General features: G+C 43.4%; 1 protein-coding gene across 2 annotated transcripts in view; it reads right to left on the minus strand.

Annotated features, from left to right (window-relative positions):
- The window catches only part of TBC1D22A (TBC1 domain family member 22A), an 811,105-nt gene that overhangs the window by 628,528 nt on the left and 157,956 nt on the right, over nt 1-24,621 (minus strand). For both annotated transcript variants that reach the window (XM_075342553.1, XM_075342552.1), the window contains exon 5: nt 15,529-15,599. In XM_075342553.1, the coding sequence (XP_075198668.1) occupies nt 15,529-15,599 (71 nt within the window). The remainder of the gene's footprint in view (nt 1-15,528; nt 15,600-24,621) is intronic.

Genomic DNA, 24,621 nt, shown 5'->3' on the forward strand with positions numbered 1-24,621 from the left:
AAGTCAATAATTAAGTCCTTCATGGAAGTCAATGCGTGTATCATACAGCATAAAACACGGAAGTTAATAGTATATACCTATGTATATGGATGTGTTTAAAGGTGAAGCTGTAGCAAGAGGACACACACAGGCCATAGTATCACGACATTGTGTAAGCAGAACCGCATACACATGACCTCACAATAATTACCAATCGTGTGCTCCCCTCGCGGTGACGGTGATACTCAGCAGACCACAAACCACAGCATGTGCAAGTGTTAGTGCAAGAAAGACATATAGCACCACGGGGCACTAGGGCCAATAGTGCCGCCGGGTAGCAGAAATTAAAGCACCGACACTACACACGTGCTAATGGCTGGCGACCGCGACCATGAGAATACAGCCAGGAAAAATATAGGGAAGTAAATTCCCACTAGGGACAAAACATACTCTCTGGACCAACCAAATAGAGAATAAGGCATTACCTAAGATATGTGGTTTGCAAATGGAATGCGCCCGATGCGCATTTCGGAGTGTACCTTCGTCAGGGGGCATCGGATGCTTTATGTATGAACACCACTTGAGCGAACATCGCTGTGCTCGAGTACACGCGGTGCTCAGCCCAGTGTGAGCCACTTGCAGCGTTGGCAGCAACAACAGCACAATCGAACGTAGTGTTCACGGAATAAAAATAAAAGTGGGAACCCCCCCTCTACCCATTTATGGCTGGCTGCATGTTGTTAGAGACCTGAACTGCCCAATTAGTGACTTCCATTAGGTTTCGGGTCAAGTCCAGGACCCCAACAGAACTTTATCTAAAGTCTGAACCCTAACAAGCCAAACCGAACTTCCACGGGCCCACTCATCTCTACTGCTGAGAAGTGATCTATATAAGAGAGAATGAGTAAGTCTATTTTAAGTCCTTAATTCATATTTTCTATTGAGTCAATTTCTGGTTTTGGCTCAAACAATGCAGGAACAGCAGTCACACCCATGCGAGACTTTCTTCCCAAACCTATGTGATACCAAGAAGTTGCGATCTTGTGGTCTTAAACTGGAAAATCCAAGATGCACACAGCTGCACACTAAATGCCATCAATATATAAGGGAACTCTGGTACTGCATTATCGCTATATGAAAAAATGAGATTTTTAGTTTATGAATTGGCCAATGCATGTAAGCCTGGAAAACAACTGCAAGGTAAATCTCAATATCCCGGGTACCTAACTAAAATGCCACTATCCACGTTAAAAACATCCGTGTCTGGGCAGCTAGACTAAAAATCTAACTTGAAATGCCACTATTTAGTTTGAAATATTTGCAGTGAGTTTTTTTCTGACTGAGCACTCCGCCCTATAAACCAGGCTGTGTTCACAATCCTTATACCAGGAGTCCTAGCTGCCCAGACATGGCGGTTAGTCCAGATAGTGGCAATTCAAGTTAGATTTTTAGTCTAGCTGCCCAGGCATGGATGTTTTTAACCTAGATAGTGGCATTTCAAGTTAGATTTTTAGTCTAGCTGCCCAGACATGGATGTTTTTAACCTAGATAGTGGCATTTCAAGTTAGATTTTTAGTCTAGCTGCCCAGGCATGGATGTTTTTAACCTAGATAGTGGCATTTTAGTTAGGTACCCGGAATATTGAGATTTACCTTGCCATTGGTTTCCGGGTTTACATGCATTGGCCAATTGATAAACTAAAAATCTCATTTTTTCATATAGCAGTAGTGCAGCTGTATGTATCTTGTATTTGCTAGGTTTTTTCAGCTGGCACCTATTCACACTTGTAGGATGTGCAGGTCAGTTTTTTATAAATATTTAAACTGGAAGGATTATTATAATAATTTCAGCTTCACTCACATCTGTTTTTTATGTTTTGGGTTTTTCCAGTTTCTGCAGTGCGTCTGGGGGTGCCATTTGAATATCTAGAAAATTGTATTTCGATGAACCCCTGACAGAGTCATAGACTGCTATGATATGAATGGCGTGAACTCAGTTTCTGATTTTTCTGAAGGTGTCAGTCTTTGCAGACGGGCAGAGAAGTGCAGTCTGCTTCATGTGGTGACACGACTGCCGGTTCTGTTCCGAGTATTGGTAGCATATGGTTAGCAAATGCCCACTGACTGAAAGCTGCCAAAGCAGGAAGCCTGGTGATTTAGGGCTTAACTCTATAGCAGGGCCCTTCTGGTTTTGTGTTTCCACTGTCAGGAGCTTTGATAACTGATGTGTTTTTGTGTGTAAAGGTTTCATTTTCTATTCAGCCACTTTACATTATTAACCATTTAAGAATAGTAATGGTAGAGGTGCTCAGCATGCTTTATTACAATGCCTGCCGCGCTCTTTCTATTCCAGTGAGCAGAAGCACTTTGTAGGCCATACACAGTTGTAGCTCTCACATGGGAAAATCTTTAGCTTGAATATGAAAGCGGCAGGCTAAATGCCTTAACCAGTCAAGCTTTGTATCTCTCCATAATTAATTGTGCAAGAGGTATAAAAGTTAGATAGGAGGCAATGTTTGTTCACGCAGCACGCTGCTGTGGGTTCTGAAGCCGGAATGGCGCATATTCCCATCACGTATCGGGTGGAAGACAATATTTTCTTAGGAGAGTAATTGTTCTGCAATACCGCAGACATCACCGTGTCCCTACTTAGGCAGGAGAAGCAGGCATTTATTAGGAGCTCGCCTGGTTTAGATTGTAAAGGAACATTTCCACGGCTCATATAACGAGCAGCGGAGCCCCAATAACAGACCGTCTCACTACGGTAGAAGGTGGATGCATCAGCTGCACAAACGCCTTCTGTATGTCCTGGAACCCAGCAAATCTAAGGCATATTGTTTCAGTGTTCAACTTAATTAGCCTTTAAAAATGTTGAGCAGATGTTCGCGGCATACAGATACTTCTGGAATAAATAACACAAGACAGGTAGAAGACGCTAATATCCGAGGAGTCCGTTCATTAGACTGTCATGTGACCTTTCCAGGAGAATTAGGGAAAGGCCCCCCATGTGTCTCATAATGCAGGTATAAGCTTCGAGAGACGCTGCTAGGGATATTATACTACTACTTCTGGGGTATTATACTTACAGCTGACGATTACCAGCCCATGGATGAGCTCACTGCAATAAGTAATATTATATATAGGTATTACTTTATTACTTATATAGCGCCATCATTCTCTGCAGCGTTTTACAGACATCATATCTCTGTCCCCATCGAGGCTCTGAATTCCCTATCAGTGTGTCTTCGCAGAGGGAATGAACAGGAGTACCTGGAAGAACCAGGCAGGCATAAGAGGGGGATAAAACCTTCTTACAGATATCCTCCTTGGTGTAATTTGAGCCCAGGACCCTAGCGCTACCCAGCATCAGTGCTAAGTCACCGTGTGTTTGGGATGTTTTATAAGTTATTAAACTTCACAAATCATCTTATTAACAAATTTGTCTTTATTTCTGTAAGTAAATTGCATTTAATTTGCTTCCAAACCCCCGAGTTTTCCCATTCTATTGACCTGCATATAGCTGCATTGATATCTTAACATATTCATTTGGAGTACAGATGATGGCAGTAAAAGGGTCAGTACTTCTCTGTGTTGTGCTTATCAGAACAATCTCCTGCAACAGGCAGGAAACAATATACAGAAGGTAAACTATGGCTAAAGTAACCTTAAAGGCAATCTGTCACCAGGTTTTTGCTCCCCCATGTGAGAGCAGCATAGTATAGAGAAAGAGACCCTGATTCCAGCGATCTGTCACTTACTGAGCTGTTCACATATATTGCTTGGTCCTTTGCTTCCCAAACAGAGCAAGTTTTTTAACTGCAGGTGAGGTCACACATAGGTTAGGGACCCCAAAAATAGAGATTACCTTGGCGATTGGTTTTGGGGCTCCTTTGCATTGATCAATACAATGGCTAAACATCTCTCATTCCTATTATTCATAGCAGTTATGCACATTCCATTTTCGTGTTGTTCACTTTTTTCACATAGTCCATTGTATTTTTCAGTCTAGTTTTCCCATAGCAGTTCTGCTTTTCATTAGTCCCCTATACATTGTGACTAGTGTGCATTCTTTATCCTATTGTTTACTTACTGAGTTGTTTGCTGTCATTTCATAAAATCACTGTTTTCTCTGTTGCAGATCCAGCAGTTATATAGAGCTCATGAATATGCTGGACTACCTGGCAGTAGCCAAGTAGACCTCTAATGATAATCTACTGCTGATTAACAGGGATTTTATCAAAACTATACTAAGCAGCTCAGTAAGTGACATCGCTGGAATCAGGATCTTTGCCTTACATTATGCAGCTCTCCGATTAGTTGGTGACAGATTCCCTTTAACATTTCGATTTAAATCTGGTAGCCTAAAACGTTATAGCCTAGCATGGAAGAGTAAACCCAGAGGAGTCTCAGTCATTCAATCCCCAAAGGGGTCATATATGGTGAGACATTTATACCAGGATGACAAGATGCTGGGTCTCTTTCCTGATACAACGTGGATGCCATTGGTGTAACAGAAACAGTGTCTTGTGTCTTCGAGTCACAAAAACATTATACGGGATGAGCGACCACTACCATGATTGGGTGCTTGGTACTCTTACTGAGCAGTTGGGTGCCTGGATGGGCACAACTCAAGTACCCAATCATCATGGAAGCCAATGGGGGACTCGATCATTTTTCTGGAAGATTTCCCAGCAGAATGCCTGAGTACCCCACTGACTTCCATTACACTCAGATGCTCCAGTCGCCCCATCCAAACATCAACCGTTTGTTCCGAGTATCACGCACCTGAGCATGTTAGTGCTCGCTCATCACTAATAATTAGGTGTTTGGTTTTTTTAATCCATTAAACAAAATTCTGAACATGGGGCACTTTATTGATGTGCAAGTTAACTACGATAAGAGCGTTCCAGGAGCTCCCATTATAAATATCACAAGAAAAAAGGATTTTCTACTTTGCCGGGCATCCAGCCGGAAAGAACTTTGGGAACGATCAGGTTTGGTATGACTATTAAAATAAAATAAAATAAAGATTAGGAAATCGTAAAAATAAGTTTCTAGAATAAAAGTTTTTTCCTAGTGTATAAACAGTTTTACAACTCAATCTAAAAAAAAATCAATAACAGCACAGATGGTGGGTAATTTCTAAGTGACAGCTATAACAGGGCTATCCAGAGGAGCAGGCGCCGGGGGCAGGATGAACTGAGAAAGCCCCTACCCCAGCGTCATCCTGCTGTACAGCCGGCAGGACCGGAGCTCCTGTAGAGGGAGCATTGCACACTGAGCCTTTCCAGCGCTTTCATTGCTACGTTCTATTCCTGATGCCTCCAGCAAAAATGTGATTTCAAAAATACTACCGAGAAGCTTCTAAACTATTTTTCCGTGTTGTAGCCCTTGTTGAGTAGAGGTGATCAGTGGGGGGTTCACCATGTTAAAGTGTTCAGTAGGGGGTTCAGAAACTAGGCAAAAACTATTGTACTAAATCTATAACTTATCAAAAAAATGCTAAAAAGCTAATTTTCCCTTTAAATGTATTTTATTGTTGCTAGGATGTGATGTAAGGCTAGAATCTTCTATCCTGTATTGTAATCTGACATTATTTGGTAGGCAACGGTGCAAACAGCGTATACAGTGCATTGCACATTGGGGTGTAATGCAGAAGAATTCGAATTCATTTACTGGAACAGATTAATTACGAACATAAAGGGGACTCAGTCACCAGGTTTTTGCTGGCCCATGTGGCAGCAGTATGATGTAGGAGTAGAGACCCTGAATGCAGCAATGTATCACTTATCGCTGCAGTATTGATAAGTTTTCAATGCTCGGATGTACCAGTTTTCAAAATGCTGAGCTCTGTATAACGCCGCCCAAACCACTGATGCACTGTGCATAACCAGAAAGCGGCCAATCAGTGGTGGGCACGTGGTTTAACTACCAGATTGCAGGTTACTAGTCCTCTAGTAATAATCTCCTGCTGATTAAACAGTGATTTTATAAAACTACACTAAGCAGCGCAGTAAGTGACACATCACTGGAATCAGGATCTCTGCCCCTACGTTATGCTGCTCTCAGAATAGGTATAAAAAAACCTGGTGACGGATTCCCTTAAATAATTTTGTGCACAAGGTGAATTTAACTTGATATCAATCTGAATTGGGTTTTAGTTTCCACCATTTCCCCTATGACACAGAAAAAAAATGAACATGGGATGTAATGAGCCCCAAAAAGAAGAGTAATCCACATGCACAAAACTCTCCTTTGTTAGATGATTGACACATTGAATGATAACATTGACAGCAGTACAGGGGCAATTGCCATATTTGTAAAATATCAAACACATTTTCAGTCTTAAAAAAGTTTATGCCTTGCTCAAGATGTATCCAAATCTTCTATAGGGATTTCCAAGGATATCATTTGCAGAACAGTTAAAATTAGTTAACTGCTTAGAGATCTAGTGAAGTTGTAGCAATAAATGGTGGACTGGGCACAGATATGACTAGTGGTTACCAGACCTACAGCTTAACAGTATCATCTTGTTCATTCTAGTAGCTTATTCTATATTGTGGCAAGAAGGTCTTGCTTTAAAGGGAATGTCAGCAGGTTTTTGCTATGTAATCTAAAGACCACACGAGATAGGGGCTGAGACACAGATCTCAGGGATGTGTCACTTATTAAGTTGTGCGCTGTTGTTTACTTACAGGGAGTATAAGACAACACAGGGAAAGAAAAGTAGTGGCACATCACATTCCTTATAAAATCATTCTTCTTTATTCATGGTTCATCAAAACACAAGGTTAGCAGGGAGACGCCAGGAGCACATGGAAGGAAGGTGATGTGCCACTCCTTTTCTTTCCCGATGTTGTCCATATACTACTGTCTGGAAGTTGAGCACCACCAGAATACTTTTCTTTGTATTTGGAAGTCCGTTCCTCTGACGCACCAAGAAATCGAATGGGAGTAGTAAGATTTTTACCTTTTTGTCTTTTCAATACTTACAGGGAGTGTTTTATCTTTAGGACATTATCATTGCTTTGACTAGCTGCCTCGTGCCAAGTTGTCCGACCACGCCACCTCCTCTGACAAGCAGCTCACTGTCATTAGAAAATGTACACAGAGAGTCCGGTATGGGTAGGATTAGCTTTCTGAGCTCTGCTACATTGTACATCCAATAACTCTCATTGTGTTACAACTGCTGCACCCAGTAAACTAAAGGCCGCTTTACACGCTGCGATATCGTTACCGATATCGCTAGCATGCGTACCCGCCCCATCGGTTGTTCGTCACGGGCAAATCACTGCTCGTGGCGCACAACATCGCTCAGACCCGTCACACTACTTACCTGCATAGCGACGTCTCTGTGAGTGGCAAACCGCCTCCTTTCTAAGGGGGCGGTTCGTGCGGCGTCACAGCGACGTCACTAAGCGGCTGCCCAATAGAAGCGAAGGAGGCGAAGATGAGCGGGACGAACATCCCGCCCACCTCCTTCCTTCCTCATTGCGGGTGGCCGCAGGTAAGGCGAGTTTCCTCGTTCCTGCAGTGTCACACATAGCGATGTGTGCTGCCGAAAGAACGATGAACAACCTGCGTCCTGAAAAAGCAACGATATTTGGGAACTGGACAGCGTGTCAACGAGCAACGATAAGGTGAGTATTATCGCTAGTTAGCGGTCGCTCGTACGTGTTACACGCAACGACGTCTTTAACGAGAGCGGATATGCATCACGAATTCCGTGACCCCCAACGACATCGCGTTAGCAATGTCGTTGCGTATAAACAGGCCTTAAGTGATACATCATTGGACTTGGGGTCATTTCCCAAATTATGCTGCTCTCGTAACCGGCAGCAAACAAACCCGGTGACAGATTCCCTTTAACTGTAGTTCCAATGGATAAAACAGCGTTCCCCAGATTTTTCAATTCCATTGAAAAGAGAGTCAGAAACAACAGTGAAATGACGTTGTGATATCTTAAAGTACATCTATGGCTGACATCGCATTGTGCAGCTCTGATTCCTTCACTTCTGAACAAAAGTAATTTAAAAGAAATGCATTTTTTCCCCATAGATAAAATTGTCCTTTTCTGACATTTTGTAACATTTTAAGGGATCAGACCTGTTGTGGTAAGCGATCCATGACACCCCCTTAATAACGCCATCCTAAACCTTAGCTGGCTGCTGATTTCATTTGAATAAGTGCTTGTCATTTTATGTGCCATCATTTATATTACAGCTCCTTTCATGCTTTCTGGACAAGCAAAAGATCACAGGGAGTGCAACAAAACCTTGTAGCTCATAAACTTAAGGACAGACTAAAACCCGCATAAGCATTCCATCGTAAAATGTTAAATATCTCAACATTGACACATGACTTCATTTAATAATGATCAGTAACCCATTACTTTGATTATACTCGCCATAAAAGCCTCAATGCAATGGTATCCAACATTAACAAATACAGATTACTTAGGTAAGGATTTCTTCAACCATTAAAAGGATGCCTGACACCACTCCACACATCCGGAGTGCCTCCATATTGGAAATTACTGGGCACAATCATCCTGCTGTACTCACCAAGAACTGGATCACATCTAAAGCCCTTTATTAACACTGAAAGGCAGTAAGACATGCTGAACAATAAAGGGTAAATGAAATGTAAACTTGGACTGGCCAGCAACCAGTGTAACAGGATAGTAAATGTACTGCTCTAGCAAAAATTCAGAGACCACTGCAAAATTTTCAGTTTTTCTGATTAAACTTTGCGAAGGACGTATGAATCAACATACAAGGTTATCCTGGAAAAAAACAGTTTCTTCCTTCTGCTCAGGCAATGTTTCCCAACTCTGAGGACTGGTTTTTCCAGCAGCACAATGCGCCATGCCACACAGCTAGGTCAATCAATGTGTGGATGAAGGACCACCACATCAAAACCCTGTCATGGCGAGCCCCAGACCTGAACCCCACTGAAAACCTCTGGAATGTAATCAAGAGGAAGATGGATAGTCACAAGCCATCAAACAAAGAACTGCTTACATTTTGCACCAGAGCCAAAGCTTTTCTAAATTTGAAAGAACATTTATATATTATACAAAATTAGTAACAGAACACATATTATTTCTTTATTTTTGTAAGCTGGAGTCGGCACATTCCTACAGATTTCATTGATAAAACTGGGCTGTAGTGTTAGAAAGGCAGTAGGATGTACCGAAGGAAATCGTGGAGAAATTAAATACTGGTAATGTTATTAAAATTGCTTAGGGGTTGAGGATTTGTGTCATTTTCTGAAAATTAGGTTACCTGCTTAAAGGGGTTCTCCGGGAATAGGAAAAAAAAACTCAAAGAGGTTGTCCACTTACTTTTACATCAATGGTCTATCCTTAGGGGTACTTTACACGTTGCAACATCGCTAGCATCGGCTAGCGATGCCGAGCGCGATAGTACCCGCTCCCGTCGCACATGCAATATGTGGCGATTGCTGCCGTACCGAACATAATCGCTATGGCAGCGTCACACGCACATACCTGGTCAGCGACGTCGCTGTGACTGCTGAACTATCCCTCCTTCAAGGGGGAGCTGCGTTCGGCGTCACAGCGATGTCACTAATCGGCCGGCCAATAAAAGCGGAGGGGTGGAGATGAGCAGGACATAACATCCCGCCCACCTTCTCCCTTCCGCATTGCCGGTGGACGCAGGTAAGGAGATGTTTGTCGCTCCTGTGGGTTTGCACACAGCGATGTGTGGAGCTGCAGGAACGACAAACAACATCGTACCTGCGGTCGACCCGACATTATGGAAATGAACGACGCTACACAGATCACCGATTTTGAGATCGTTTATCGTCGCACCTAAGATTTAAACGTTGCGATGTCGCTACCTGTGCCGGATTTACGTGACCCGGACGATATTTCGGAAGCGATGTCGCAACGTGTAAAGCCGGCCTTAGGGATAGGGCATCAATGTCTGATCATCTGGGGTCTGACATCTGGCACCACCGCCGATCAGCTGTTTTCCGTGCTCGTGGTGGCAGCAGGTGGACGGAAATGCTCAGTTCTGGAACTGCTCCATGTTCTTATACTGGGTACTGCACATCCGCCTCCTATCGATTTGAATGAAAGACAAATGTGCAATACCCAACCGCAGCCACCATCAGAAGATGGGGCAGTTCCAGAACTGAGCATTCCCAGGGCCGGTGCACACACCACCTGGTTGTTTAACCCAAAATATGCCACAATCAATAGCAATCACAGCTTTCAGGAGGCTGGGAGAGAGAGAGTGTGCAATGTGGTCATGGGTCCCAATTATTGCTATGGCAACCCGAGGTTAAATGATGACCTCTGAGTTACCTGGCTACAATGGCCTGTTAAACCATGCCAAGAGAATGGTCTAACAGGCGCCCTGTCAGTGTCACACTTGTGCATGGCAATGCATTACATCAGAGATCAGACCAAGTAAGAAAGTGGAAAAAACATTTCTAAAAATATTTTTTAAAAATCCCCAAATAAGTAAGAACAGAACATGAAAACAATGTTATACCAATAAGCACATATGCATGTAAAAGCAAAACTATAGAAAAAAAACACATTTAGTATTGCCTTGTCCGGAATGACAGATCTTGATCTATAGAGCTGTCACACTAGTTAACCCATTCAGTGAAGACACTGATGGGACATTCACTATAATGAAGAAGAAGGGGGCACTGAATGCTCTCTGGCCTATAATACAGTGGTGTCCAGAATTTTAAACATTCATAAAAGCACTGTCTGCTACAGTTTTGTGCACTTCTAAAAAGACGGGCACCGTTGAACACAGACCAAACGTAGTACAGAGTAACTCTGCGGCATCAATATTTTCAATAGATCTATGGGGTGTCATCTGAATAACGTCAATCGGATATTTAGAAGTAAATCCCAAAGTAAGCGCTCACTGTAGAGCACAGGATAAATGTCATCCAAAATGTCATGTAAAATGTTCACATTCTCATTCCACAGACACAAAAAAAAACAAAAACAAACAAGCCGAAACTAAGATCTGTTACCTGTCAATGGAAATATAGGGGGCTTATACGTTACTGATAACACAGACTCTGGTAAAAAGCAATTGCTTCATCGAAAAAATCCAGCAAAATCTGCATACCCAAATCCAAATGCCCCCGTCTCCTCAGAGCCCCACAATGTGCTAAAACCACATCTAGCGTCAAAGTTTTGCATTGTAGTGAGGCAAGCCCCCTTAATTTACCAGGTGCATGTCTCCAGATGCATGAGCTGGGCACAATCTGGGGGCACTACAATGTATGGACAGCATAATGGCAGATTTGCAATTTTCACTCAGGAACATCCAGTGCTGCTTGTTCTGGAAAACAACCATGGAGCCAAAATAGTCACTACACGTGTGCATAATTTAACAGACTGGTAATAATGACCCTTTTATTAAAAATAAGCGTTGGGGACAGATTCTCATGCAGATCAGTGTCCGGCCCATAGTCTGGAACAGATCCTTTATATTTAAGAGGAGTGTGGATTTCTTTGGAATAAGACATTGGATCACTTATATCAAGGTATCCCTTTATTCAGCTTCCTATGCCCTGCATACTCATATAGATGGCTTAAAAGGATTGATAGGGTTAAGTGGCTTATTTTGCTTATTTTCATTTATTTCACTATTGGGCTACATTGGGGCATGTAAGTAGATAGTAACTATCTACCTGCCCTGCTATTAGCCCCTCTACCCCGGCTTAGAGTGGTCATGTGACCACTCCTACCGTGATTTTGCAGTTTCCTGTGATGTCACAACGACTGGGCATGTGCTTATGCTGCCTTGATGGGCCTCACAGCCGACATCATGTAGCCGCCCTGCTGGGCGGGTACATGGCGCCAGAGTCCCCGCCCCTTCCCACATTCCATATCGCAGGGGTCTCGCTGCCTGTACGCTGCATGGCGCCCCTTGCTGAACGCTGCCTTGGCAGGTGCCCATGCAGTCAGCACTGTATAGAAGATGACTGATTCCCGGGCGCTCTGCAGATGGGAGCACTGTATACAGCGATGATCAGCCGACGGCCAATCAGAGGCCAGCAGCGGATCATTGCAGTGGCTGTATACAGAGTTTGGCTCTGCAGAGCCGAGTTCTGTATACCGCTATGATCAGCCGCCGGCCAATCAGAGGTCAGTAGCTGATTACTGGTAAAGCTGCATAGAAAGCGCTTCCCTGCACAGGGCCTCGAAATCAGTCCTCTGCTATAAAGCGCTAGCTGCACAGCCCCCTGCACAGGCAGCAATCAGCAAGGAGGGGGCTGCAGCCCCAAGAGGCAGAGGACACAGGGCACCGAGGGAACGAGGACAGGTGAGAAAAATGTGTTTGTTTTTTTTGTGTGTGTGAAGAATGGCAGACTAAGGGGCAATTCTACAGGACAGAGCATTTCTACAAGAAGAGGAGCCCAAAGGGATATTACTATAGTATGGAGACAGGGATGGGCACAGTACTATAGTATGGAGACAGGGATGGGCACAGTACTACAGTATGGAGACAGGGATGGGCACAGTACTATAGTATGGAGACAGGGATGGGCACAGTACTATAGTATGGAGACAGGGATGGGCACAGTACTATAGTATGGAGACAGGGATGGGCACAGTACTATAGTATGGGGACAGGGATGGGCACAGTACTGTAGTATGGAGACAGGGATGGGCACAGTACTGTAGTATGGAGACAGGGATGGGCACAGTACTATAGTATGGAGACAGGGATGGGCACAGTACTATAGTATGGGGACAGGGATGGGCACAGTACTATAGTATGGGGACAGGGATGGGCACAGTACTATAGTATGGGGACAGGGATGGGCACAGTACTATAGTATGGGGACAGGGATGGGCACAGTACTATAGTATGGGGACAGAGATGGGCACAGTACTATAGTATGGGGACAGAGATGGGCACAGTATTATAGTATGGGGACAGAGATGGGCACAGTACTATAGCATGGGGACAGAGATGGGCACAGTATTATAGTATGGGGAAAGGGATGGGCACAGTACTATAGTATGGGGACAGGGATGGGCACAGTACTATAGTATGGGGACAGGGATGGGCACAGTACTATAGTATTGAGACAGGGATGGGCACAGTACTATAGTAAGGGGACAGGGATGGGAACAGTACTATAGTATGGGGACAGGGATGGGCACAGTACTATAGCATGGGGACAGAGATGGGCACAGTACTATAGTATAGGGACAGGGATGGGCACAGTACTATAGTATGGGGACAGGGATGGGCACAGTACTATAGTATGGGGACAGGGATGGGCACAGTATTATAGTATGGGGACAGGGATGGGCACAGTACTATAGTATGGGGACATGGATGGGCACAGTATTATAGTATGGGGACAGGGATGGGCACAGTACTATAGTATGGGGACAGAGATGGGCACAGTGCTATAGTATGGGGACAGGGATGGGCACAGTACTATAGTATGGGGACAGGGATGGGCACAGTACTATAGTATGGGGACAGAGATGGGCACAGTGCTATAGTATGGGGACAGGGATGGGCACAGTATTATAGTATGGGGACAGGGATGGGCACAGTACTATAGTATGGGGACAGGGATGGGCACAGTGCTATAGTATGGGGACAGGGATGGGCACAGTATTATAGTATGGGGACAGGGATGGGCACAGTATTATAGTATGGGGACAGGGATGGGCACAGTACTATAGTATGGGGACAGAGATGGGCACAGTGCTATAGTATGGGGACAGGGATGGGCACAGTACTATAGTATGGGGACAGGGATGGGCACCGTACTATAGTATGGGGACAGGGATGGGCACAGTACTATAGTATGGGGACAGGGATGGGCACAGTATTATAGTATGGGGACAGGGATGGGCACAGTACTATAGTATGGGGACAGGGATGGGCACAGTACTATAGTATGGGTACAGGGATGGGCACAGTACTATAGTATGGGGACAGAGATGGGCACAGTACAACATTATATGTGTGGTAGATGTGAGGATCACTGCTCTATACTACAATTGATTACATATACAGAGCAGTGATATCTCATCTGTGACCGCACAATCCCCTCACATCCACCGCACATATACTGTAGTAATGGTCAGTGCTGGGGCAGAATGCTGACAGGGAATGTGTGTGCAGGGGCGGGGCTGAACAGTGAGGTTGGGCGGTGCCAGCTCTGACTGTGAGGTTTGGCAGTCAGGCATGCCAAGTTAGGTTGAGCTGCATGTAAACAAAGATCTGCAGAGAATAAAGGGATAACGCAAGAGGAACAAAAGTTAAAAAACAAAAAAAAATAATGTAGGGAAATTTTATGTGACAATACAGCACAGATGCGCTTAAAACATTTTTTTGAGTTTATATCGGACAACTCCTGTAAATGAAACAGTAAGGCCTGGTCTACACTGCAATTTTTTGTAGTCATACTGATTGATTTTAACTACAGCTGCAATCAAAAGAAATACATTGAGTTGTATGCCATTCGGTGGACTGCAGCTGCCAATTAAAGGATTTGTCTACTACTCGGACAACCTCTTCTCAATACCTATCTTCCTTCACAGTAAAATAATAACACCTATTCTCACCTCTAGAGGAAGCGCTTTTCCATTGATTTGGCACTAGTTCTCCCAGGGATCACGTTATATTGTTATGTCATGCGATCACTGAGGTCAATCAATGCTAAGTGCCCTCTCCCCCCTTCAGACAAATCAGACATCCGGAGGAAGTAATAAAGTAGCTGTAGCTCACACTTTTTCCAAATGTCAATTACGTCTGACGGAGGGGACAGTGTAATGAAGTGGCTGCTGATTGACTGCAAGGATTGCGTGACATAATGTCAAGTGACCCCCAGGAGAACCAGTGCACCATTTAGATGGCTGCTAGACTGGAATGGACACTGGTAATGTCAGCAATCCAATGATGTTCAGAAAACAAACTCGAATACTCAGACAACAGCTTGGAGATTGTACAAATTACCAATTAAAACTGTTAAATCCTGAATAAAATCCAGTAAACTGCAAACATATTAGCTCTCATTAGCATGAGGAAAAAGTATTTCAACACTGGAAATTAAACTCAATCTGATGTAAATACTTTGTTTTCCCACTTGATGTTATGCCAGAAAAGGATAGCTGTCTAAAACGTCTCTGAGAAAAGGAAAAAACCCAGCCGTGCTAAACACTCATGTGCACAGCTCAGAATGTTAAACAGAGGTTAAGTGCATGGAGATCCAGTGATAACGTCTCCTTAACATTCTCCGGAGTACGCAGTCCAAGTGAATCCAGCCAGAATCCTACAGCTGCTAAAGCTGGCAGACAGAACAGGCACTAGTTAAAACCATTAATATTAAAGAGGATCAAATCTGACAACTAATACATTTCTCTAAACATTGCCGACACTTCCTCTCGCATAGCTTTTAATAAAATAATTCATCTAAAAGAAGAAGATCAAACTCAAGAATACAAAATAATGAAAATAACAGATTCCGTCATCTCATAAAAGGTCCGATCTGAGGATGCTGTCAGGGATTAACTTACAGAAAGCAGCTTCCAGGTTATGGATCTGACAGGTTTCGGGACTCCAGACCAACTTAACTTCCTCAGCTCATCTGTAAGGAAACAAAGCAGAATAAGTGTCTAGAAAATCACTGACATCTGGAAACATTTCATTTTGTTTACGAAACACATGATGCATCATATCAATCCAGAGTAAGGCCTAAAGGCTGCTTTACACGCAGCGACATCGCTAGCGAGCGCCCCCGTCCCATTGTTTGTGCGTCACGGGCAAATCTGTGCCCGTGGCGCACAACATCGCTAGCACCCGTCACCCATACTTACCTGCCTCGCGACGTCGCTGTGGCTGGCGAACTGCCTCCTTTCTACGGGGCGGTTCGTGCAGCGTCACAGCGACGTCACACGGCAGCCGTCCAATAGAAGCGGAAGGGCGGAAAGCAGCCGAAAGAAAGTGACGCCCACATTGTTGCCGGAGGACGCAGGTACGCTGTTGTTCGTCGTTCCTGGGGTGTCACACGTAGCGATGCGTGCTGCCTCAGGAACGACCAACAACCTGCATCCAGCACCATCAACGATATTTGGGATTAGAACGACGTATTAACAATCAACGATATGGTGAGTAATTTTGATAGTTAGCGGTCGTTCGTACGTGTCACATGCAACGACGTCGCTAACGAGGCCGGATGTGCGTCATGAATTCCATGACCCCCAACGATATCTCGGTTGTGATGTCGTTGCGTGTAAAGCGGGCTTTAGGCCAGAGTCACACTTGCTAGTAACTCGCGCGAGTCTCGCATCGCATCACCCAGCACGGCCACACATTCTCCTGACACGAGCGGGTCGGTTGCATGTATCTCTATGCAGCTGAGATGCTCCCCTCCAGAGAGTGTGCGGCCGTGCCGGGTGATGCGATGCGAGACTCGCGCGAGTTACTAGCAAGTGTGACTCCGGCCTAAGTCACACTGCTGTGTGTTACCATCTGAAATGCAGGGATTCTTTTCATTGGTGTCATCCTAGTTACATCAGTTTTTTTTCATCCTTTTTTCCTCATTGAAGCAGGTAAACAGTTTTTTTTTATTCACTGACGCTTAACAATTTATCAGTTAGAAACGGGTGAAACTAGAAATAAACTGACATACAAAACCGGTCTTCCTAATTTCGTCCGTGTCTCACTGATCCCCATAAACTTTAGGAGTCTGAGCTGCAAAATATGAGAACAGGACACACCCTGACCCACACGGAGCAAATACATGGATACATTTATAAAACTAAAGTGTATGACCCTCTACTGCTCAATGTGCTGTTTGAGGGGAAAAAACGGATAACAGAACAACAGTAGGAAGTGACACATGGTTATATGAATATAGCCCAATTCTGACAGTGAAAACTTAGACTAGACAGTTAAAACTTCTCATAATGGCTCATGCTGTTTGAGAACTTTGGCTTATCTTTAGACTGTCTGGTCTAAGAAGTGCTTTACACGCTGCGACATTGCTGCCGATATATCGTCGGGTTCACGTCGTTAGTGACGCACATCTGGCGCCGGTAGCGACATCGCAGCGTGTAACACGAATGAGCAACGATCAACGAACGCAAAAGCGTGCAAACTCATTGATCATTGACACGTCGTTCATTTCCATAATATCGGTGCTGCTGCAGGTACGATGTTGTTTGTCGTTCCTGCGGCAGCACACATCGCTACGTGTGACGCCGCTGGAACAACAAACATCTGCTTACCTGCGTCTACCAGAAAAGGAGGAAGGTGGGCGGCATATTCCGGCCGCTCATCTCCTCCCCTCCTTTTCTATTGGGCGGCGGTTCAGTGACGCTGCTGTGACGCTGAACGATCCGCCCCCTTAGAAAGGAGGCGGTTTGCCGGTCACAGCGACGTTGCAGAGCAGGTATGTGCGTGTGACGCTGCTGTAGCGATAATGTTCGCTGCGGCAGCGATCACCACATATCGTGCCACTGTCGGGGGTGGGTGCTATCGCTAGCGATGTCACAGCGTGTAAAGAACCCCTAAGTCTGCACCACCTATTATTTGGCTTATTTCTGTACCAGACATGCACCAAAAATAATGCATGATGTCACATTTATCTGTCTGATAAACCATGCCTACTTGTCAGACAAGGCATAGACAGTGACAAAACACCTAATACAAACGGTACAGGTTTGTATGCCAATGTACCGCGATTCTGGCACATTTGCATCATTTGCATTACAATTACAAGATGCAATACATATTGATGGGAGAAGCACTACAAGATATCCATCATTGTTTCACACTAAAAAAAGACTGACATGCACAGATCAATTCACCTGAAAAAAGAAAGGTTTGTCAAATTACGCCCTCCCTTTCCCCGCTGTTTCCATTACCAGCCATCCTCCTGCTTCTGCCCTCTGAATGTATCCTCTCCTCTCTACTATACATGGAGCATACAGGTTTATTTTCTTCCTCCTCGTCTCATTCCCTCTCTCCACCAATATCTTCCTATATCCATTACACACCTCATATGGCTTTACTTCTGCCAGTCCTCGTTCCAACAAATACAATGGCAGTATCATCTGCACCTAGGTCTGAACCCCTTGAGCAACTGCTCTATAGCAGAGTATAGAACTGATATCCATTGATACAAAAAGTATCATAACTCAAATCCTATAGAATGTGAGCCCGCAAGGGCAGGGCCCTCTTCCCTCTGTACTAGTCTGTCTACTGTAACTTGTGTATTGTATTCTGTATGTAACCCCCTTCTCATGTACAGCACCATGGAATCAATGGTGCTCTATAAATAATAATAATAACAACAACAACTCCAAAACTATTATTTCAGGTTTTTATTCAGAGCATTTAGCCTTTTTTCCCTTTTTCCACCCAGCTAATTCTGTTTCTTTTGGCCACAGATAATGCGCTGTATTCCTCATTCACCATTGATGAAGCCAATGTATATAAATACGCACACAATACGCAATGGTGATGGGGCAGGAAGATACATGGTGTGGGCTCCACTTAAGAGTACAGCAGATTCATGACTACTGTATTCTGTGTTAACTGCTATTAAAAGGGAATCTGTCACCAGGTTTTGCTCCCCCATCTGAGAGCAGCATAATGTAGAGACAGAGACCCTGATTCCAGCGATGTGTCACTTGTTGAGCTGTTTTCTGTCATTTTGATAAAATCAATGTTTTCTGTGCTGCAGATCTAGCAGTTATACAGAGCTCATGAATAGGCTGGACTACCTGGCAGTAGGTCAAGTAGTCCTCTAATGATAATCTACTGCTTATTAAAACTACACTAAGGAGCCCAGCAGGTGACAACACTGGAATCAGGATCTCTGCCCCTACGTTATGCTGCTCTCAGATAAGGTGGTAAAAACCTGGTGACAGACTCCCTTTAACCAAACATTCCATATTTAATAGTGTTATTTGGATTAATAGCCCAACTGATCGGCTACTATAATAAGAGTGGGGTGAAATTATAGGGAGAAGGCATCAGGACAAGTAACACTAACACTACACATTGCAGTATATTCCACTGACTGTACAGAAGTGACAAGGCATTCTAACATTAATCATACATAATGCAAACACTACACAGAACGAGCTTTTTCCTGAAACACCAATTTTACCTGCTGTTTATACCCCAAGCCTAAAGTGTTTATGACAATGCAATGCTCATTTTCCATGAATGCGTTTCATTTCCCAGCAACATATTTAGAAAGTACATAGATCCTCATACCACAGCCCAAAGATGCATAAAATTGCTTCAATTACAAGAAAAAATATTTGGCATCCTATTTCTATAAAGAGTTTAAAGAGCCGGTAAATATCATGAAAGTTGTGTGTGATGGATGTAGAAGTGAAATGACTGCGCTCAATATGCTAGAAACGCTGTTTGGTAGTAAACAGAAAAAAGACTCCTATCCTCTGCTATATTCTAAATGGCTTTGCAGGAATTATTTATTTTTCCACCGCCGCTATAGACTGTGCCCATATTTTACAGGGCATTGTGTGAATCGCTCTTATTTATGTCGTAAGCGTCTCCTTCCCTAGATAGAACTCTTATTACGCTTACCTGCATTCTCCTATAAAATACCTTTATATAGAGAGTGGAAAATATGTACAATAATTGGCAGAGAACATATCAGCTAACCACAAGACTTTAGATCCTTAACAAGAGAGAACATTATGTAGTAAAATAACCAATTACGCAGGCAGTTTGTGTAGCGGCAAATTTTACACTAGGCCAATAATGCCGTTCTTTGGAGTACTGGAGAGACCGCACCGCTCCAGCCACAGCCTCATGGGCTTTGGACCAGGGAACACAGGTTCAAGATCACTGGAATGTTACAATAAACAAGTCCGTCAGTCCCTGCTCCCAAGCTGCAGGTACTAAATGACAATTTCCCCAGCACAGGAATAAATTGTGCCAGAGCTGTTCATACTGCATTAACCACACTGAAAAGGCAAAATAAAAATGGCACTCAACCTTCAAAATACCATTAGAAAATGACTTTTGCAAATAACCTACCAATATATAAAGAGAGAGTGCAGAAAATTATGTATACCATAAACCGATATCAAGAACAAAGTGGGGAGTACTCTAAAGGATTTTCCGATATTTAGACGTGATCACCTACCTATGGGATAAGTGATAACTTGGTGATCGGTGGTGGTCTGGAAGTTAGGACCTCCACCAATGCCGAAAGGGGCTCTGGAAAGCCCCGTCTGAACAGAGCGGCGACTGGACAGGTGTACTTCCGTACCTCTCCACTCATTCTCTGTAGGGCTGTTGGAAAAATCCGCGCAATGTACTTGGCTATCTCTGAAAGTGTCATGGTAAATGATCATTGGAGCGCATGTTTGGCCACCACTCCATTCAGAAGTGGCATCTCAGAACCTCATTGTTCAGACTCCCACAAATCGGCACGTTATCATGCATGGCAAGAAACACATCAGCTAACAATGGAGGAGATTGGGAGATTAATCCCTCCCTTTCCTCTGAAGCGCCCTCCCTCTTCTCCGTGGCTGCATCGCATCACAGTGGCATGACAGTCGCGTGACACTTGGCTTACACTCCGGCAGAGCGGGAGCCGAGTGTCATGCAATTGACTCGCATTAATGACCGTGTGTCCCCAGCCTATGAATCCGACTCCACGACTCAGACCCCCTTGTACATGGCTCATGTTTAACCTCTTCACCCAGGGCGATTTTCCAATTTTCATTTTCATTCCCTACCCCCCCTTCTTCCAAGAGCCAAAACCTTTTTACTTTTCGTTAAATATAGCTTAAATTAAGGGCTTGTTTTTTGCAGGACGAGTTGTACTTTTGAAAAAAAATAGAAAAAGATGCACAGCCTATGATACTAGATGACAATAATTTAGAGGGTGCTCAACAGCCAAGCAAAAAGCATAACAGATACCAAAGAGAAAAGCACTTTGCAAAAAATACGACACTCACTCAATATAAAATGTAAACGTAAACAATTTATTGGTATAAGATTAAAAAACACATACAAAAAAAACACATGTCCCAAAGAGTGATTATACAGCACCATAAAAATATAAATATAAAGTCTGCACACAAAAAGAATTCGTATAAAGCTAGTAATTGCCCCAAAAATGCACTAAAATGACAATTCCTTACCAAAATAAATACAATTCTAATAGATATGGTACAAAATCAAAAATACTACTATAAGATAATAAGATCTCGCAGAAGATAACTCAGAAAATACCAGAGAGAGGTGAGGGCAAACAAACACAATATTATATATATATATATATATATATATCGATTTGATCAGCACTAATAGCACAAGGATCATACGTAACATAAAGGCAGACATGGTTCAGTAGAACCTGGCGTTCTCATTTTTTGGGGTCTGGGGCTCAGTGATGACTTCTTTTTTATATCTAGAGCTGACTTTTTTTGTGCGGATGCTACGTTTTGATCGCCTGTTATTGCATTTTAAAGAAATGTTGCAGTGACCAAAAAACTTAATTTTGGTGTTTGGAATTTTTTTCTTGCCATGCTGTTTACTAATCAGATTATTTGATTTTATAGTTTGATAGATCAAGCATTTCTGAATTTGGCAATACCAAATATGTGTGGATTTTTTCTTCTTTTTAACCGTTTTATTTTCAATGGGGGAATGGGGGAGTGATTTTAACTTTTAGGATTTTTAATTTTTTCATATTTTTTTTAACTTTTTTTTTTTTTACATTTTTTTTTATTTATTTTACTAGTTTCCCTAGGGAACGTTATCACTGCACAATCCAATTGCCTGTGCATGCCATCGCATAATCAACTCTCACAGTTAAGTGAAATTAGTCATGAGGGATCATCAGTTGACCCTGCGCTACCATGCCAACACATTGGCGCCCCGTGATCTCGTCGGGGAACAGTGTATTCCCTGCCGCGGCCCTTTAAATTGTGCTGGCAGTGTTTGACATCGCAATTTAAAAGGTTAACAGGCGTGGGTGGATCTCCGATCTACCTGTGCCTTTTAGCCATACATGTCTGCTAATCAGATCAGCAGACATGTGCGGGGACTACTGCGTTCTCGCTGCCAGAGCCCGCAGAGAGAGGCGACCAGTGAAAATATCAGTACATTCTTGGTCATAAAGGGATTAAGTGATAAATTTACTGTAGCAAAATGGTAACATCAGGCTTTTAATCATTATGATGTAATAATCAAGCTGTTTTGATAGAACATAAAATATATTTATTGGAATACAACTTTTGAACATAAAAAACTTTAATACATTGAAAATCTGCAATACACTGTGCAGTAAGTGGGGAAAAAAACGTACTGACTAACATTTGTACAATCAATGAATCTGTTATAATTTGTTCTGAGAAATACTATCGCCTCTATCAGATCCTCTTTCACAGATGACCTACAAATCTGACCTAATTATTTTAAGGCTGGAGAACAACCTATCTACACTTAGGCTACTTTCACACATCCGGTTTGAGCAGTGCGGCTCAATCCGGCTGTAAAACCTATGCAACGGATGCGGCGAAAATACCGCATGCTTTGCATAAGTTTTTACATGCGGCCCGTCCGTTTTTTTCCGGTTGTGGCATGCTACTTAGCATGCGCAGTGGAAGAAACCGCATGCGGCGACCGGATGCGTTTTTTTCCGCATCGCGCCGCATCCGGCGTCCATAGGCATGCATTGAAAAAATGCGCCGCAGCGGCCGGATGCGGCGCGATGCGTTTTTTTTGCCGGAGCAAAAAACGTTGCAGGCAACGTTCCATCCGGCCGCAGCATCAGCTAAATCTGCTGCATGCGGCAAAAACCGGACCGAATGCAAGCCCATGCGGCACAATACGGCACTAATGTAAGTCTATGCAAAAAAAACCGCAACCGGCGGCAAAAAAAAACGGTTGCGGTTTTTCTGCAGAGCGCCGTATTGTGCCGCAGAGCAAAAACCGGATGTGTGAAAGTAGCCTAACTTGGGTTAGTGGCAAAGCAGTATAACCACATGGGCACCATGAGCAATATCTCTAACAATCTCAGGGTATAAAGGAATTGCCTCATGTACAGTGAGTTTTGATGAAAAATCAAACTCTTCTACATCTTTGAAAGAAAATTAAAAATTTAGCTGAAATATAGTCAATCTGTTTGCTATGGGAGTGAAATCTTTTTACCTGTTGCTGCGCTTTGCTGCTCCATGCTGTCCAAATACTTTTTAAACTTAAACTCCTTTTATGATAACGATCAAGATATGCAGCAGTAGGCCTGGATGGCAAAATTCCTCATCTGAAGAGGCTGAAGATATGGCAGCAGTAGCGCTGGATGACAATTCCTCTTCCCCTTAGCCATCCTGTAGCCATGCATCCTAACTGCTACCTCTGTCAGAGCTTCTTTTCTTTTAGTAAGCTGTTGATCATCCAGCAATATACGATTACTTGGGTCCACATAAACAGCTGTAGGAAGAATTTTATTTTCTAATAGCAGTATCTATCTCCGTTTCATTGAAGCAGCAATGCCATCTGCGATTAAACCTCCTCTTTGGGACAGGCAAAACAGCAAGCTCTTCCACTCCTGTATTTTAATGCCAGGAGTTAAATCCTCACCTTATTTTTTAGTCACTGTGAATGGGTATTGAAGCAATTTTTTCAATTCAGTCTCCTGTGTCTATTGACCTTCATTTAGTTTTAGTTGACTGTTGACTATGTCTCCAAGAAAGAGTTTTAGGTCAAACAATCGCTCAATCATTAAATAAGTTCTGTCCCACCGAGTGGCTTGATCAATAATTGCCCCTTTCCCAACATGTCTCTTCAATATGGAATCAATTTTAGGGGTTCTGGCAGCAATAACCAATTTCCTCAGTTTGCCAATCAGAGTTCCAGGATGTCCTTCCGGCAGACTATTTCTTATAGCTGCAGCGTGTGCACAACACACCGCATGTGATAAATAGGAGAGATATGTGAAGTAGCTTCAACAAAATTATCTAATTTATTTCTTTTGATTTACTCAGTTTTATAGTGCTATTAATTCCCCAGCTCTTTACAGATGTGATCATCACTGTCTTCATTGGTGCTCACAATCTAAATTCTCTATCAGTCCGTGTTTGGATTGTGGGAGAAAACTGGAGAAAACTCATGCAAACATGAGGAGAACAGGCAAACTCCTTGTAGATGTGGAGGATATTCTCTGCAGCGTGTGGCGGATATTCTCTGAGGCATGTGTTGGATATTCTCTGCGGAGTGTGGCAGATATTCTCTGTGGCATGTGGCGAATTGCCTCTGTGGCGCGTGACGGATAGCCTCTGTGGCTTGTGGCAGATAGCCCCTGCGGGGTGTGGCGGATATCCTCTGCAGCGTGTGTCATATAGCCTCTGTAGCGCGTGGCGGATATCCTCTGTGGCGTGTGGTAGAAAATTAACAAATCTATACTTCCCCTGCCCACAGTTTAGTGATGCTGCTCTGCTACTGCCTTTTTTTGGAAGGTTACATAAGTGATGTCACAACTGTAGCAAACAAGACTGCTGCACGTGCTCATGACCAATAAGTTTGCATGCCCACAATGAGTTTTAGTTGTATTTTTTTCCACTGCATTTAACAGTACAAGCAAAGTGGATGGGATTAATAGAAATTTCATGTCC

Source organism: Anomaloglossus baeobatrachus, chromosome 4 (genome assembly GCF_048569485.1).
Source record: "Anomaloglossus baeobatrachus isolate aAnoBae1 chromosome 4, aAnoBae1.hap1, whole genome shotgun sequence".
Classification (NCBI taxonomy): Eukaryota; Metazoa; Chordata; class Amphibia; order Anura; family Aromobatidae; genus Anomaloglossus; species Anomaloglossus baeobatrachus.